Source organism: Octopus sinensis, linkage group LG16 (assembly GCF_006345805.1).
Source record: "Octopus sinensis linkage group LG16, ASM634580v1, whole genome shotgun sequence".
In the NCBI taxonomy this organism is placed as follows: domain Eukaryota; kingdom Metazoa; phylum Mollusca; class Cephalopoda; order Octopoda; family Octopodidae; genus Octopus; species Octopus sinensis.
In genome coordinates, this window is record NC_043012.1 from 30536741 (window position 1) to 30557026 (window position 20286).

The 20286-nt window shown below is 34.4% G+C and overlaps 1 protein-coding gene across 4 annotated transcripts in view; it reads right to left on the bottom strand.

Moving 5' to 3' along the window:
* Positions 1-5913: 5913 nt before the first annotated feature.
* Positions 5914-20286, bottom strand: part of LOC115220426 (filamin-A) — a 158505-nt gene continuing 144132 nt past the window's right edge. For all 4 annotated transcript variants that reach the window (XM_029790552.2, XM_036509959.1, XM_029790551.2 and 1 more), the window contains 2 exons: positions 7449-7640; positions 5914-6239 (listed from right to left, as the gene is read on the bottom strand). In XM_029790552.2, the coding sequence (XP_029646412.1) occupies positions 6052-6239; positions 7449-7640 (380 nt within the window). In that variant the 3' untranslated portion in view covers positions 5914-6051. The remainder of the gene's footprint in view (positions 6240-7448; positions 7641-20286) is intronic.

Consider the following 20286-nt stretch of genomic DNA (forward strand, 5'->3'; position numbering starts at 1 on the left):
ACTACGAATGAAGATTTTGTAACCCATATTATATACGTTCTTTTTATAGTATCTACATTAAGGATCTTAAATTAGCTGTGGATTCTTACTTTTTTGTTTGTAGCTACGTTTATACTGTAAGGTTGATTGTACCAGATAATGTTTTGTCTTCTGGGATATTTTTCTGTGTAGGATGCTCGATGCACGTCCTTTAGTGTTTCGCTAAATCCATTTCATAGTTATACTGAAGCCGCATAAAGATAGCTTTAATGATCGGTTTCATATCATTCTAAATGTATGTATATATGCTTTATTTTTTAGATTCGGTTATCGATGCGCCTCGTTTGTTTTAGATGTTATGTCTATGTATGGTAACAAAAGCAAAGAGTGAAACATCATGTTTGAAGCGGCATTTATGTTGACTACAACATAGAAATTCTGAGCAGCTACAGAGCGACTCAACTGATTTCTACTCTCTCTCTCTCTCTCTCTCTCGCTCGCTCGCTCTCTCTCTCTCTCACACACACTATAATGTCATAAAACTTCATGCTGTTGTCAGTAGGGAAAACATTAATCGATTTTCAGGTTTTGTATACAACTTTGAATATTGTTGTTATTACATTAATAGTTATATCAGTGTTGTTTTCTTCATCATACCTAGAAACAATGTTTTTATTGTGGGTTATGGCATGCATTTCAAGATGTCCAGCAGTTATTATTATTATTATTATTATTATTATTATTATTATTTTATTATTATTATTATTATCATTATTGAAATATTGGTGTTATGTTTGTTATGTAAGATCTCGTTTCACAAGTTTTCGGTTCAGGTTCATTTACATTCGTATAGTTTTGTTTCCAACCGGAGGCAAGGTTAAATCCCGGTTATATAACCACATTCACTCCTTTAAATACAAATGAAATACGTCGTTGGCCCAGTTCATCTTGGGGCTCAAAGGTAGGAATAAAGACAGCTCCATTTCGTATTCTATTGTAGGCACTGCTCTTCCTTATTGATGGGGTGCTGGAAGTTGCAATTTTTGCTCGGTGAAGGCGTTTGAATGGTCAAGTGTAAATCCAATCTAATTAACCAACATAACGAGTTATTAAATCGATGTTCTCAACTATTTAAGGAAATATGCTTAAAATTTCCACACAAAAATCTCACATAACCTTTTACTTTGGTATAAATACAAGTAATGCCTATGGTTTACTTTGCCTCCTTACTTTACCTTCTATGGTAAGCACTTCTTTGGCAAACACATTTTTCCCATCTGATTCTTTTAAATCTAATCCTTCACTATTGACACTTGGCGTAATTCAGTTTAATTCTGTTTCATTTCATTTTGCTTCAGTTTAAATGTAATAAAACTTGATATTTCTCGAAAGGAATGGAGAAGCAGAAAAGTATCTTGTAAATTCTACATGCTGTCGCTATGTACCCTGTTGACAATTCCCCGCTTCCTCATCTAGTTACTTCAAATCCATTCCTACCGCAGACTAACCAGCAAATAATGTTGTTAGCTAGTAGTGATCTTCCGTAAGCTACGTTCTCACAGACAAACATACTCCAACACTTGATGACAACTTGACCTCCAAGGACTGAGAATGTGACAAGTATAAATAAAAATCAGGGGAGATAATCTGATGCATGTGTGTTAACTGGAGTTTCATTCCCATAAGAACTGATTGTAGAAGGTTCTGAAAAATCTACCGTCATACCTTTCAAGAGAATAGTTGAGGGCTAATTGTTCCATTTATCAATTGATTGTGGTTGATTCTGCATGCAAACTATTGCATAGGGTGGAAACAGTTCCTCAGGTCATTCGAAATTTTCGTAAATAAAGTTATGCAAGAATATAATTCTTCATTCTTTGATTGCTACAAATATTGATCTGCCTTCCAGTGTGTATGCCAATATGTACATCGAAGACGATGGCAGAATCATTAGCACGTCGGGCAAATTGCAGAGCGACATTTAGTCCGTTTTCATGTTCTGAGTTCAAATTGCGCCGAGGTAGACATTGGCTTTTATCATTTAGAGGTCCATAAAATATGTAAAATTTGAACATTGGGGTCAGTGTAATCAACTTAGCCCCACCTCCAAAATTGCTGATCTTGTGCAAAAATTTGAAACCAGTATGTATATATATATATATATATATATATATATTATATATTATATATATATATATATACTTTATTTAAAGCAGCAGAAAATTCAACAAAACCTGTTACACTGAGTTTCACGTTCCCGTTCGTCGGACAGTTTTTGCTAGATTCTAGATGCTTTAAATAAAGCATATTACTCTACCACTGGTATTTAAGTACTCTTTTTTCCACCTCGTTTCACATTTATGTGTTTACTCTCCGGTATATATATATATATACACACATATATATAGTTATCTCAATCGTTTGCCTTTCTCTCCTCTCTCTCTCTCTCTCTCTCTCTCCCTATATATATAATATATATATATATATATATATATAGATATATATATATATATATATATATATATATATATATATATCAGTTTTTAGCGTTCCATTTATTTCCAGGTTCACCTTTTCTAATCACTATTCCTTGCTAATCACTATGCTTCGAACAAAATACTTTTATGTCAAACTAGTTTCTGTTGGACATTTGCTGTTTGGTTGGAACTCATATTCACAACAGGTGTCTTTCCAAAGGAACATTACGTTAAACTTGCTAATTGTCACGATTAAAATAAAAAAAAGAAAAGAAAATAAAGCAACACGACAAACACAAAAAAAGTCCGAAAAGATGCGAGCAATTATTATTAATTAAAATAAATCATATTTGAATTAATAGATTAATTTTGGGGTTTAATGCGAACATTAGAAGTTATTGGAATTGTGATAATACATCTACTGTATCCATTCTCATATACATACATGTATATATATATATATATATATATATATATATATATATATATATATATATATAATATATATATATATATATATATATTATATATATATATATATTATATATATATATTATTATATATTATATATATATATATTATATATATATATTATATTATATAATATATTATTATATATATATATATATATATATATATATATGCCTGTATGTATATACACTTGTGTACATATATATATAATATATATGCACAGGTACACAACTGGATTTAAAGAATATTCGAGTTGATTAACCGAATGTTTATGTTAGGATTAATTTTAAAACATGAAATAGAATTAATTAATAAATTGTAATAAATCGATTTTCCTATAGAAATCAATATCAACTTGAATGTTATGTCAAACTGTTGATCTTGCTATTTGGGTTACTGTTATTTTAATTAACAAACAATTATTATTATTATTATTATTATTATTATTATTATTATTATTATTATTATTATTACTATTATTATTATTATTATTATTATCATCATTGTTATTGCTGTTATTATTATTATTGTTAAAGAAATCGTTATTATTGTTATTATTGGTTGTTGTTAATACTGTTGCTGTTATCATAATTACAAAATTCACGAACGCCATCTCCGCAATTGGCATCTCATCAATCAACATCATTATGGTCGAAATTAACTTTTGTTAATTTTGTTATTATTGTTGTCGACGTTATTAACGTCGATATTGTTAATATCATTATTTTTTGTTATTAATGTTGTTGTTGTTATTATTATTATTATTATTATTATTATTATTATTATTATTATTTTATTATTATTATTATTATTATTATTATTATCATCATCATCATTGTTATTGCTGTTATTATTATTATTATTACTACTTTGCTTCTCGGTCTTGTTTATTCTGGTAGATTCTGCGAGAGCAGATACAATCCTGCTGTCAGAGGTCTCACAGGGAAGAATATTATGACCCCGTATTATCAAAGGATTATTATTATGTATATCTTTGTTATTGTTATTGTTATTATTTTAGTTGGGTCGGTTCAGAACTGAGGATGGTTAGGCACTGAGACAACATTATGATAAAGGTGGCCACCCTCACCAAGAAGCTATCTCTAAGAGGAAAGCTCTTCCTGAAAAGTCATGTCTTGGTGCCGAATGAATACGTCAGCTTGATTATAATCGCCTGACTGTTTTCATCTGGAGATCTTCTGGCTGGTTCCTGTTGAAAAGAACATGTATCCATATGCTGCCAACATACTTTGCATGGAGTGTTCAGAATACCGTGGTAGATGATGCGCAGACATAAGCAGAAGCTACAAAATCTACAGATATCTCCAAGTGTGGTCACCCATTTAGAGGTGCCATTTTCTACAGCCCACTCCTTTGACGGAACTGCAGTCCTGGGACAAGCTAAGACTAGGCGCCTGATATATAGAATGTGGTCAGGAAACCACAGGCCTCTTCCTGCAGGAAAGTGTGGCCAGGGAAACTCGCATACTAAAATTCTATGCAAGGGTAGTAGCGAATAAGACCAAATAATTTCTCTGGGGACTTCTGGGCATCGACGAGAATTAAATGGCGTGTTGTAGAGAATTATCATCCCGGAGTTTATAGACAACTTCCAGCTATCCCCGACTTCCTATTTGTTACCTTGGAGAAGTGGGGGCTATTGCCTGTTAGAAATAAACTGCATAGGCACAAAAGTGTTGTGAGTCAGGTCTGTCCGAGATTAGCGGAGAAAATCGAAACCGTTATATACTGTTTTGTAGATTTTGATGAACTGCTGTTGGCGCGTATATGATGGATTCGGCTGTCGATCAAATTCGTCGTGGACATCATTTCGCTGGGAAGAGCAGGCAATTGTGTGATTGAGCGGTGGATGCAACTAAAAAAACCGATGAAGACTGACACTTTCCTCTCTATAATAATTCTTTTCAGTATTTTCAGGTGACAGAAAGATGGAATAGGAGAGGAAGGTGCTGCTCTGTTGATACACATGGCCCGTGGGTATTAGCCAAAACGCAGACGTAGCCCATGGGATTAAAGCTGGGAAAGCATACATTGATTGGCTGTAACCTCTTCATTATGAGATTTTATGGAACCTTATATTCTCTTTGTTGTTTATCTTATTCCAACGATACTTTTTGTAACTTGTCACGGGGATGGTCGTTCATCCATCAGCTTTGTGGTGCGTAAAAGAAACCGACAGTGTTATTATTATTATTAGCGCCCTACCCGTCCATCCATCGCCCTAGTGGCAATAATACAGGGACGATTATTATTATGATTATGGAATTATTATTATTATTATATTATTATTATTATTATTATCATGATGTTATTATTAATATTATTACCATTATTATTATTAATTATTGTAGTTATTATTAACATCATATTAAGAATATTACGATTTTAGTATTAATATTTCCGTCAATTTTCGTTATTATCATTTCAGAAATGAAATTATTTCATCAAAGAAGATTTTGTTTGTTTTTATTTTATTTTTTTTTCGCAGAGGAAGTTTTATTGATTATTGATTTCATCAAACATTGCAAATTGATAGATTTCAACATTTATGTATTTATTTATTTATTTATTGAATTAACAATACCATTATTATTATTGTTATCATTATTATGAATATTATTACCTATTATTATTGATTATTATTATTATTAATATTATTATCATTATTATAACCAATTATTATTATAAATTATTATTGTTATTATAATCATTGTTCTCATCATCGTTTTCATTAAAAAATATTTTTCCAATGTTTTTATTTATAGTTTAAGGCAGATAAAAGCAAAAGAAAAAGTTTGTGAATCCATTTTTTCTTATTTGTTGTTTGTCGTATTTATTTTTCGTCTTTTTTTTTCCATTTTTTTTGTCATATGTTCATTTATTATCTTTTTAAAGTTTTTTTTATTTTTAAAATTTTGATTTTCTTTTAAATCGTTTTGCTCATTATATTTTATGAATTGCTTTCCGTTTAAGTTCAGGCCATTAACAAAAAAAAAATTAGGTATTTAAAAAAATAAAACATTAAGAATGAAATAAATAAATAAATAGATAGATAAATAGATAAAAAATTTCAATTAGAAATGAGTTCGTTAAAGGTACAGAATTAACAGTGTATGCAGAAAGGGCTTCCAGGGATCGGCTCGTCTCCCCAGTTGATGGATAATGTGTGGTCTCCAGGTTCGTTCACTTTGTATTGTAGAGCGTAAGCGTTTCTACCTGAGGCTTTGTACGCGAGTTCAACTGGAGGATTGCCTTTCTCTGAGACCATTCCAACATTCAACATGCCATGACCTGAAAAATGGAATAGTTCATGGTTAAATAAGTCGATAATCAAATAGACCTCATAGTTAGAGAGGAAAATAGTCAGATAATTAAATTGAAAATCAGTTATATTGATACTCACATTTTAAGAGAGTGAGATAACTAGATATTCAAATAACCAGATAATTAGCTAGTTAGATAGGAAGGTAGTTAGATAGTTAAATAGTAATTTCTATAGTTAGATACTCAGTTGGTCAGATAATTGGGAAGCGAGATAGAAATTAAGACAGTCAGATAGCTAGATAGTCAATTAGATTGTCAGATAGCTAAGTAGTCAGATAGTGAAATAATTAGCTTGATTGTAAGATAACCAGTTCTATAGTTTGATGACAACATAGTCAAATTGCTCGATATTAAGATAAGTCCGATAGCAAAATAGTGAGTTTGTCAGAAGGAAGATATTCAGATAGATAGTCAGGTGGGAAGCTAGTCAAATAGATAGTCTTAGATATCAATTTGGTAAGGCACTCAGGTAAGACACCGAGCTGCTTGGGTAGCTAGATAATCAGATTATTAGTCATATATTTAGATATTAAGATAGCAAAACAGTCGGGCAATAAGATACTAAATCTGACGAATAGATAGATATCGTTTGTGTTTATATTTTTTGTGTATGTATATATGTGTTTATCTGTATGTATGTATATTTTTGTATGTAAGAATGTGTTTTTTGTGCATATATGTGAATAGTCAGATAGTAAACTACCTGTAGTCAAAGATAGTAAAAAGATAGTCAGTCAAGGGAGTTTGTCAGACACGGCTGGTTAGTTGCATAATCAAACTAAAAATGATCAGCTGGCAAAGTAATGAAAAAATAATGAGGTAATTAGATCAGTGAGACAGGTAGCGAAGCAGTAGGCTGCGATTTGTGATATTTCGAGAGAGACATTGGCATAATGATATAGTTTTACAAATAAAGATCTTTCGGAGAAAGTCAATTAAGATTGAAGGTATTTCTTCGGCAATTTCCGCAAAAAGAATGTTTTTGCTTAAATTTTTTTCAGCCGAATCGTTTGTGCTTATATATTTTTGTGTATGTATGTATATTTTTGTATGTAGGAATGTGTTTTTGTGCATGTATGTGAATAGTGAGATAGTAAACTACCTGTAGTCAAAGAGTCAGGGAGTCAAGTAGTTAGTAGATATTAAAAACTAATCCGAAATCAAGCGATAACTCACCGGCATCCTTCACGTCTAAATTAATATTGACAACACGGTTATTGAACGCCTTCTTCAGTCCGGCGCCTTTAGCCAAGACCTTGGTTGCGTCACCACGGAGTTTCTTGGTGGTCACATGACCGATCTTCTTGTCAACGGTTTCAATAACCAGAGTACTTGTTTCAGTGAATGGACACGGTTTATGACCAGCACCTGTTAACAACGGGGAGACGATGGAAAAATAAAGAAAAAATGTTAGTCATATTATTATTATTATTTTTTTAGATTGGCAGATTCATTAGTGCGAGGGACAAAATACCATGCGGTATTTCTTCCGACTCTATATGTTTTCTGAGCTCAAATGCCACTGAGCTGAACTTTACCTTTCATTCTTTCGGGGTTGGTAGAATTAAATTTTAGCCCCATGATGGGGATCGATATATTCAGCTAATACTTCCCCGCCCTGAAATTGCTGCCCTAAACCATTATTATTGTTATTATTATTATTTCTTTTTTTATCACAGGTTTTGTTGGAGCTGCTGGAGTCTTGTATGCGTAGCGGACTTGCTAACTACAGCCTACGGTATCTATGCTATTTTTTTCGACTCTCTAATACTTTCCTGATTATTCTGGCCATGCCAAGGAAAGCTTTTGTAACAATTCTACTGGGCACTCTATTCCAATTTCCTTTATATTCCCCCTGATGCCTTCTGACACTGTTCCCAAGGACCCAACAATAATAGGCACTGCCTTCACTTTCATTTTCCATAGCCGGGATATTTCGTACTATCTATCTATCTATCTATCTATCTATCTATCTATCTATCTATCTATCTATCTATCTATCTATCTATCTATCTATCTATCTATCTATCTATCTGTCTATCTATCTATCTATTCTATTCTATTCTATCTATCTATCTATCTATCTATCTATCTATCTATCTATCTATCTTTTCGCCTTTCTTCTTGACTATTCGTATCTCAAAGGGGCACGCAACATCAACTATATAGCATATGTGGTGCACCTTGCCCACTACCATTAGGTCCAGTCTGTTATGCTCTAACACCTGATCTGTTTTGGATTGGGAAATCCCAGAGGATTTTGCTAGTCTCCGACTCTGCCACTCTCTGCGGTTTGTGCTCATATCACGTTCTGCCTCTCTCTACCCCCCACTTTTCGCACAGTTTCCTATGTAGCACTTTCGCAACCTGATCGTGTCGCCACAACTTGTAGTGGTTTGGGGCAAGTCTAGGGCATTCGTTCGTGATATGGGCAATGATTTTGTCCACTCTATTGCAGATGTGGCACAGTGGAGACACTAGCTCATTCCTAAGGTTGACCCTCCAGTTCGTGGCCAAAGCTTGGTCTTGCACTGCCAGTATAGTGATCTCGGTCTCTTTATTGTTGTTATTATTATGCCTTTATTTTCATTCATATAAGAAGCTGCACCCAAGTCTCTACGAGATGAGTCTAGGCATAACCAATTTTGCTTCTAAAGATGCAAACAGTTGAGATGCCACGCAATTGAAAAACCGATGTCCGTGCGTCTCAAAAAGAAACCTTTTTAAAATTTATTATAAAACTGAATAAGATTGTAGTTACATGGAGAGGAATTTACATAAAATATGTGAAGAACCCCATGAATATTTTGAGCTGCCAGGAATTTGGTCAACCTATCTATTTGCTCTTTTTGATATTATTCCAAGTGCCTCGATTACAATAGGTAAAGTTGTTGCTTTGAGATGCTGCATTCTTCTCATTTCTATCACTAAGTCCTTGAGGCGCTTCAGAAGTTGAGCAAATATAATTTGCTTAATTTCTCAAACATTTTCAGCAATATATTTTTTATCAGCTACGGCTGTAGTATCGATTAAAAGAGATCTTTTGGGAGATGTTAAGTAACATTAATTTACAAAGATGATCTTGGATCTATGAGAATAGCCTGGTGGCAATTATCCTGTGTCAGAACGATTCTATCATTTATGTATTTATAAATTCCGGACACTTTGTATATGTTTTTCCTTTCACTATCCTCACACGATTTTCTGAAAGATTCCCCCACCCCATTTGTCATTATAATATCCCTTTTATCCGACACTCCTGTAGCAAACAAAAGAAATTTATGATTATTATTATCATTATTATCATTGTCTTTCCTTTTTTGGTTACTTTGCTTGCTGATTTAGTGCGTTTGATGTTAGGCAAGAGAAGATAAATGGATGACTTTCAACATTACAACACTTGTTCCAGTAAAAAAAAAAAGGTTTGCTTCACACGGGACATAAAAATGTAAGCATAAGAATAATGTAAATTTAAATATAAAAACACAATTCTAAGCATTGAATTTTGATTTCTAAATTTTTATGTAAGCATAGAGGTGAATGAATATAATTGCTATTGAGAAACTCAGCCGTTTGGGGTAGAATGCTGTATGCATTCTGCTTTTGCCTGTTGCACTCACCTTAAAATGTGTCAGCACGCGCTACAAAAGAGGCGCCATTGCTTTATTTCTAGAATGTTCATAAGTTCACAATAAGTTTACGCTAGCAAAACAAATACAGGATTTTGTGTTTGTGTATATCTTTTACCTTTATCTTTTTTTTTGTTTCAGCCATTGGACTGCGGCCAAGCTGGGACACCATATTGAAGGATTTTAGACGAACTTACTTTTTATAGACTGGTAATTCTTCTATCAGTCTCTATTGTCGCACTGTTAAGCTACGGAGACGTAAATAAACCAGCACTGATTATCAAAAGTGGCGGGATAAACGCAAACATAAATACACACACACACACACCACACACCGCATATATATATATATATATATATATATATATAATATATATATATATATATATATATATATATAGGACATACATACACATATACTAGTATATACGACGATCTTTCAGTTTCCGTCTACCAAATTTTTTCACAAGGCTTTAGTCCGTCCAAGGCTGTAGATAAGGACACTTGCTCAAGGTGCCATGCAGTGGGACTAAACTCCGAACCATATTCTTCGGAAGCAAACTTCTTAGCACACAGCCACGTCTGCGCCGATATGTATGTGTGTGTGTCTGTGTGAGTGCGTGTGCATACCCAACCACACACACACACACAAGCAGACATTACAGATTGGTGAACTAACGAAAGAAAATGGCATTCTACAAATCTGGTTAAAGTTGTAAGTTCGACACCGCCGCTTTATTGAAAAGTTTGTGGATGCAGAAAATGCCTTCATTGTCAGATGTACAGGGCCAGGGCCTCCCCCTCCCCACACCATATTATATAAGCATACAAGCAAATATGACTTGGACACATGCTCCATGCTTTGACTAATTCGGGGACCCTGCAGTTGAGCCCCTGCACTTGGACAGCATCTCGGTTCTCACATTCTTGACCCGGAGGAATATTTGAGGATGTGACAACTTGAAGCAAAGATGTTTGCTCCAGCACTTGGTTGGCATTTATTTTCAGCTGAGTGAACCGGAGCAACGTGATATGATGTGCCTTGCTGAAGGAAACCATGTCCCTCTCGGTGCAGGAACCGAATGCCCTACCTTATGATCGTAAAGACAACACTCTAACCGCTAGGCCACGTGCCTTCATGCCTCGGTAGAAATGACAAGTCATCATCATCATCCTCAACATCATTACTATCGCCACCACAGCCCAACGTCACACCCGCCGCCACCATCTGAGTTATAATGATGAAACTTTCTTACACAGGTGGAAGCACATGGCCCAATGGTTAGAGCAGCGGACTCGCGGTTTCGAATCTCAGACTGGGCGATGTGTTTATGAGCGAAACACCTAAGATCCACGCGGCTCCGGCAGAAGGTAATGGCGAACTTCTGCTGATTCCTTCACCACAACTTTCTCTCACTTTTTCCTCCTGCTTCTTGCAGATCACCTGCGACGGACCGGTGTCCCATCCAGGTGGGGAACCTATACACCACGGAAACCGGGAAACCGGCCCTTATGAGCCAGGCATGGCTCGAGAAGGAACAAACAGGTGTACAATGCTAAAACTTTAAAACTTATAATAATTAATAATAATTTCATATTTGGGCACAAGGTGAAGGATTTAACGGGAGAGCGTATGCCGATTACATCAACCCCCCTCCCCAGAGTTTTACTGGTTCTTATTTTATCGACTTTGAAAGGATGAAAAGCAAAGTCGACCATGACGGAATTTGAACTCAGAACGTAACCGGACAAAATACCGCTAACGATTTTGCCGAGTTGTCCCCTTAAAGAAAACCTCGGCGGAATTGGAGCAAAGAGCGTAGGGAACAAGAAATGTTTCTAAGCGTTTTGCCTGACGTTCTAACGATTCTGACTTTCTAACGATTCCGTAATATTGCGAAATAATTAAGTAAATAGATAGCATTATTATATATTTGTAGAAATGTTTAGGCGTAGGCTTACTATATTCTTAAGAGCTTTGATTCGCAACCACGTGGTTTGGTTTCAATCCCATAGCGTGGTACCTTGGGCTTATGCAATCTCTATCCACAGTCTCAGGGGTGAGTTGTGATTGATTTTGGTAGATAGGAAACTGTCTAGAAACCCGAAATATTAATGCACACATACATACATACATGCATACATACATACATACATGCATGCATGCATACATACATACATACATGCATACATACATACATACATACATACATACATACATACATACATACATACATACATACATACATACATACATACATATATGTGTGTGTGTGTGTGTGCTTGTCCTTTATCGCTTGAAAACTGGCACTGATTCTTATGTTCCTGTGAGTTGGCGGTTCGACAAAAACGAGCTCGATGAGTTAGTACAAAGAACAGGAGGCAATTTGGACGACTCAACATTTCAAGACGGTGCTCCAGCATGGCTGCAGTTCAGTGTTTGAAACGAGCAAAAGAGTAAGATAAATTTCTTAAATTATATATGCATGCACACGCGCATATAACGCTTAGGTAAACCTTTATCTTTCCTCTCTCATATTAGAAATGACTTTCTCTGAAGGTCGTTTAAGAACTTCCGTGTTTACGTGCCAAGGACGTTTGACTCATGTTGTTCGCAAACAGCGGTGTGTGTGTGTGTGTGTGTGTGTGTGTGTGTATGTGTGTGTGTGTGTGTGTAATACTCCCCACGTATCGGAAAATTTTCTGTTCTCCCCATCGCCTAACACTTGTGTGCCTATATAAGTAAGAACCGGTGAGGTCGTTCTCGTTACCTGCTGCTGTTGATGCTGGCTCCGTGTTGAAGATCTCGTCTTCTAATTATCTTCGCACTCGTTTATCTTCATTCCTATCGCAGCATTTTTGCCATGTGATATATAATAACCCCCCCCCACCAACATTGTTCTAGTATGATCGTACCATGATACGATACATCTGCTTATAACTTACATGTACATCCACACACTCACTTACGCACAAACGTGTATGACCTTGTATGTATATATATTGTGTGTGTATGTATATATATATTTTTTTTTTCATACATATATATGTACATATAACTATATATACACATATGTGTGTATATATATATATACGCAGACACACATACACGCGCATCTTTCTATTATAGATAAACTACTGCTTATTCTCCAAAGTAAAAAGCCACTAACCGAAAGCTGATAGAGATAGATAATACATATCATGTGCACGATGGGATAAAATAAACAACTACAAAACAATAAAAGCAGGAATACAAAATTACTTTGAAACAAACGAAACCCATTGATGTCACAAAGGAATGTCAGAATAGAATGTTTTCTAAATACGAACGCATTAACACACAAATTGGTGAATAACTACAACAAAGAGGAGTTAGTCGATACTATGGATCCTCGTATTTGACTTGTATTTTATTTGATCACGACAGGATTTGAACTCAGATTGTGAAGAGCTTGAAGAAATTCTACAAGGCAATCTTTTTCTGGCGTTCTCACGGTTCTGCCAATGTACCACCGTCACAATCAAATGTTAACATCAAATGCAGACGATTCAACCTTTGCAAAAGGACAACTGACCATACTAACCGTTCCTTCTAAGAGTAAATATATTCATAGAGAAGGTCGAGTCAACGGCTATGTCGACTGGGCAATATGGCGACAATTCAGTTTGTTAACAGATGAGAATTACAATTATATACTGAAAGATGTCCTTGACAACGCTATGTCTACAATCACCTGGGGCATGGCCGTCCAGACTGACAAGGAAATCTAAGTGAACCATTCAGACATAATTATCAAGGAATCGACCGAAAATACATACAACTCTGATACATATTTCGATCTCTTCTGATCAAATAAACACCCGGAAGTTGGTGAAGAATCTTAGTCCAATGATGTTGATACTGAAATAATGCGTAATATATCATTATCATCAACATAACAGCAACAACAACTGGCAACCAGCGACCTAGGCGTTGAGGACATCATAGGACGATATACAGCACATAGAAAGGCGGGTGGGCGGTTGGTAGGGTACACCATTCAAAATTAAATCAACCTCAATAAAAATATAGTAAAAGATATAAAAACAGAATTTGAAAACTCAACCGGAAATGAGCGATCTCAATAACGGGGTGGTTCAGTTAATTGGAGGGGAATATCCCTTACAAAAATGACCCGATAACTCGAAAGAACCCTCTTCCAGTTTTCTCCTACTTACAATAACATACTCACAGGGGGTGGGGGTCAGTCTTGCCACTCCCTTTCACCTTTCAATAAACGCACTACAAGGCATCATCTCCCTCTCTATTCTCACCTTCTTCATGAAACACTTGTGAGAACTTGAAATGATAATAATAGTAATAATCAAAATAGTAATAATAATGATAATAATAACAACAACATCAATAATAAATGATAAACATAAAAAACAAATGATAAAAATAGTAATAATAACAATAAATGCTATAATACTAAAAATAAAATCGCTTCTGATAATAATTAGAATAACAGTAATAGCAACAACAACAATAATAAAAATGATAATAATATACAATAAAAGCCACAAAAATAAAGAACTGACAATAAATAACGAAACAGCGAAATAAAGGGAAAATAGAGACAGACAGACAGACAGAAGGACATGAAAGATTACCGATAATCGTTTGATTTGTATAGAATTTGTAACAAACGATGCAGCGTGTTATATTTTAATTTATGCGCACGATTAATGCAAAGTATTAAATACATATAAACATAAAACGTGTTAAAGTAACAGAACTTTATCATAACATAATTAAGATATTATTTCATAACAAACGTAACATAACGAACAACACATAATTCGTATATAAACAATCACGGCGTGTGTGTGTATGTGTGTATATATATATATATATATATATATATATATATATATATATATATATATAATATATATATATATGTGTGTGTGTGTGTGTGTGTATACATATATACATATGCGTGCATATATATGAGTATGCATATATATGTGCATATGTATATATATATATATATATAATATATATGTATATGAATATATATGTATATGCATACATTATATACATAAACATATATATAGACACATACATGCTTATATATATATACAGATACACACACACTCACTCACACATACATACACAAAAACAAACATAAACACTTGAGAGGTGGCAAATAAACGTAAGAATAAAGCGTTTGCAACGGAGAATTTGGTTTTGATCATAATTCCTGTAAAAGCAATGTTTGTCAGTTGACTACCAAAAACTCCTTAAAGCATGCTGAACAGAACAACATAACATCATATATATATAATATATATATATATATATATATATATATATATATATATATATATATATATATATATATATTATATATATATATATATATATATATATAATAATAATAGTTATCGCCATACTAATATGGCATTCTTATAAAAATAAGAATAAAGCTGTCCGCTTATTAGCTCCATGAGGCCATCGCCTTAAGTTAGCTATTTGATACACAAACTGTATCCATATAACCTTGTTCGAAGGTTTATGGATACAATTTGTGTATCAAATAGCTAACTTAAGGCGATGGCCTCATGGAGCTAATAAGCGGACAGCTTTATTCTTATTTTTATAAGAATGCCATATTAGTATGGCGATAACTATTATTTTCCGAGAACGCTGCCGTTGTTCTCTTTTAGAGAGACTTAGTAATTTTAATATTTCTAATATATATATATATACATACGTGTTATATGTTTGCATATGTACGTAGTATAACATGCTTACAATGAACACATGACAAGGCATACATTACGTTCCGTTAAAAACCGTTCCATGTTAGACGTGTCTCCGATGTAGCGTTTGTTTCGTTGCATTTTCTTTTATTTTTGTTATTTATTTCAGTTATTAGGTGATCGATAGGGTGGGGATGAGTTTATGCCATCAACTGTATTGGTATTATTGATTTTATGGAAAGTACAGGGTGGCCCCAAAATAGGTTTACAATCATTCAACTATCTCTTTAAGTTTAGATCTCAGTTATAAAAGCAAATATGAAACCCTTATTTTATGCTAATTTATTTAATTTTGTCAAGCTCCCTTTTCAGTTTGTAAGAGAAATTTAAATGCAATAAAATGTCTTACAAGAAATTTAAAGTGCCTACGTGATTACAGCAAACCTACTTTTGGGCCGCCCTCGATTGTATTTTTAGGTATTGCTAACCTGGTGAAAGAAATTCATATACATTTGACTATATATATAATATCTGCACATATAGACGCATATACAAAAGCGCATATACTCCCACACATGCAACCTTAGATTGAATCAGAACAGATACGTACACACAGATACGTACAAGCAAATATTCATCGACTTATGCGTCCAAACACACAGAATCACAGTTTTACACACACGCACCCAGATGTATCCACAAACTTATACATATATGGACGCATATATGTACTCACATGCGTTGACGGATGCATCTACACACATTCATAAATACATACGAACACGCATATGTATGCATATATGTATTTATATATGTATATATACATATATATCCACATATATAAACAATTACATATATATGTGTGTGTGTGTGTGTGTGTGTGTGTGTGCGCGCGCGTGTATGTGTGTGTTGTGTGTATGTATACGATTGCCAACATGTACAATAACTCCATGTGCTTTCTTTCGCCAGGTTTACGAATTTTAAATCTTTTCCATTCTAGTTTATGTCTTCTTTGCCCAATTTCTCTCAGCCTTCCTCCTTTCCCGATTCTTGAAGAATTATGTCTGAAATCTTATAGCCATTAATTTTTTCCATTCCTACCTGAGCGTCAAGCAAATGACATCGATAGTTAACTTATAACTTCTTTACTTCTTCCTTTGTTTTTTTTTATATTGTTATTATAATTATTCCACACACACACACACACACACACACACACACACACACACACAACACACACACCACACACACACACACACACACACATTCTGATATATTTACGTTCATGCACGCCCACAGACAAACACGTACATAAACACAGACACTGTATACAGACAGAGTGAAGCTGTATGTTGATTCTGGTTAGTTATAATCTGTAAGCCTTGATATGACTTCTGCTTCCTGTTAAGGTTAGTACGACAGTTCAGTGACGCCACCTCTCGGCAATGTCTTACTTTTAAAGATTCTGTGGGATGTTGAAGGAATATGTTGTTATAATTAGTGTCGGTTGACTACATTGGGTGACATGGACAGAAAAATTAATAGCTGGGTACAAAGAGTATAATTAGATAGGTAGAAAGATAGATAGATGATCACAAAGATCGATCGATCAATAGCTGGATAGGGAGAGTAATTGAAAAATGAGAGCGTAACGAGAAAAAGTGAAAGTGTGATAGGCGTGAGAGGGAGAGAGAGAGAGAGAAGAGAGAGAGAGAGAGAGAGAGAGAGAGAGAGAGAGAGGTATAAAAATAAATATGTATGATGCATTATACGTGCTAATCTTCTACTGGAGTCGATTCTCGTCTGAAGAGGGAGAAACGACCAAATAGGTTTCTATTTATCAACCCATAAACGATGAGAGACAAAAGTGAGCTTACTGGGATTTGAAATGAGAGAGCAGAGAACTGCAATGATTACAACAAAGCAATCGATCCGGCGTGTGTGTATTTATGTATGTATCTATGTGTGTGGGTGTGGTGGGACGAGTTTTTGAATGCTTCGATTCGGAGATTAGACGCATGAGGCGAAAGCTTTTTTGGTATACTTTGGTGTCAGGTTTCCCAAAGACATCTTGAGGCGAGAAGCGTAAATTAACCGTTTAAGTTGTGGCCAGTTGCTTCTGCAAGAACAAGCGATACGATTGGAGGAAATAAAAGAACCAAACAAGTTGTTGATGTTTGCTGTTGGTAAGCAATTAGCGAGCAGAACGATTAGCAAAGCCATTGCAACTCTGACCATCCCGCTATTCTCCCCTCCCCACTCGCAGGAAACTTAGTTCCATCATTACATAAACGTGTGCATTATATACACATATACATATCTATATATATAAAACTGTAGTTGTGTGAGTGTCTGTCCCCTTCGATTTAGATTCCTAACTCCTCCCACATTTTGCGGTGCAGTTTAACCAAATTCGGGTATCTTATAGTCGTGATTATATCGAGCTCGTCTGGCTATTAGCGCGCGCTACGATGAGTCTACGATTTAAAAAATAATTTAACATCATTTTTTATTTCATTTTAATGCATAATTTCGTGTGTCGATGGCGGCGGAGTTGGCGTCCACGCTCACAACACCTGCACCTGTGTTTGCTTCTCCCCCTTCTTCCCTCCCTCGTGAAGCTGTAGGGAAGGAGTTAAGGAAATCAACGTCGTAATGCGTTGTCAAGGAGACCAGCGTTCTTTTAGAACAACGACTTCATGGCTGAAGACACCAAAACAGAAATGCTAAGAAAGCCCGAATTGGCATCTATAAGGAAGTAACTCTCTAAAAATGCTTATATAGTTATTTCCCTTACAAACCCGAGCAACGCCGGGCGATACTGCTAGTACATATATATACATATATGTTACACACACACAAGCTCCAAACCTATTCCAACGAGACTGGTGTTGGCCTGCGTCAGCAAGACTTGTAAGATTTAGTTAAATCGGCAGAAAGAGTGGAGTGAACTTGCTGTGAGGTGTGGAAAAGTCCGATGTCTCGGAGAAAAATTATTGAACCAGTTTTTTTTTTTGTTCTGGGGTGATAAAAAGATGCGGTATAGTATTATTTTCTCTTTCCTCATTTTTTTTCCCGATGAAGGTAATCTGTCCAAAACGTTCGATTTTCCACTCGCCATGGTAAGTTTACTGTCCTCTTTCTGTTTTTTTTTTCACTATGTATGTAGGAATATATATTTGTGTGTGTGTATATATGTACATAAGGAACCGCAAAAGTTGATAAAGGAAAGAATGAAATGAAAAGAAAATGAATAGAAGCATTGCAACAAGGATTAAATAAAATAAATGGAAGCGATGCGTATATATATATATAGAATATATGAGCATGAATGTGTGTGTGTGTATGTGTCTGTATTCTTATATGACTCACCAGCTTTCGATGCTGCAAGAGAGATGTAGGAACAAAATGTGAAACATATAAAGAAAATTTCAAACGAGCTTTGAATTGGAATATACTGTCTATATTGTGTGTAGGTATGTATGTGCTATATTATATATATATCTTATATATATGCATATATATATATATATATGTATATATATATATATATATATATATATATATATATATATAATATATATATAATATATAGATATCTATATATATATATTATATATACATATACTATATATATCTGTATATAATAAATATGTACATATAAGTTTATGGATATATATGGTATATGTATATATAACAATATGAACAAGAATGGAGAAAATCCCTCTTTGATGGTTACACGATACATTACCGACAATCGTTTAAATGCAAAACCTCTACTTACAGAGAGAGAGAGAGAGAGAGAGAGAGAGAGAGAGAGAGAGGAGAGAGAGAGAGAGAGAGAGAGAGAGAGAGAGAGAGAGAGAGAAGAGAGAGAGAGAAAGGAGAGAGAGAGAGAGAGAGAGAGAGGCAGATAACAATGTTTTCATATAGTTTATGATTTTTCTCTTCCAGTTATCATCATGGCTTGGATTGGTGTGGGGTTTAGTGTCGAAACGCATACAAGAATGGCGAATGTGAAGTTTTTGCTGCACTCTCTCTCTATGCACTAACATACACACACCTTAGTGTCCAGACATGCTTAAGTATTACTTCCAGCTTCCATCATTATTTGATTCAGTATGTAATAAAACGAACACAATATGTTACGTTTTCTGTTATTCACGAAAAAACGCTGCAGAAGGAAACTGTTCACGTGACTTAAGTTACTGAGGACGAGGCTTAGCTAGAGTGTTGCAAATCTGTGGTAGATGTCATTTACCGTTGGAAAATCGAATGAAGATTTGGCAGTAATCTTTATCGTCGTTATCATCGTCATCTTTCTTAATATTATTTCATAAAGACGTCATTTATATATATTGAAATGCATAGATAACGAGTGAAAATAACATTAATATCAAAATAATTATAATGATATAAACATAATGAAATAAAGACGAAATCAATGTTGGAGTTACATGTATTGTAAAAGATATAACAAAGATATAACTAACAGATGTGATAGAGATAATCAAAAATATTTGATAAGAATAATGAGAAGGAAAGCGATACGGTGTTTATAGCAACAGGAAGCAGAAATTGGAAAAGAATAAAAGGAACAGTAGAAATTGGTAAATAAAATGGTAATAGAAAAGAAT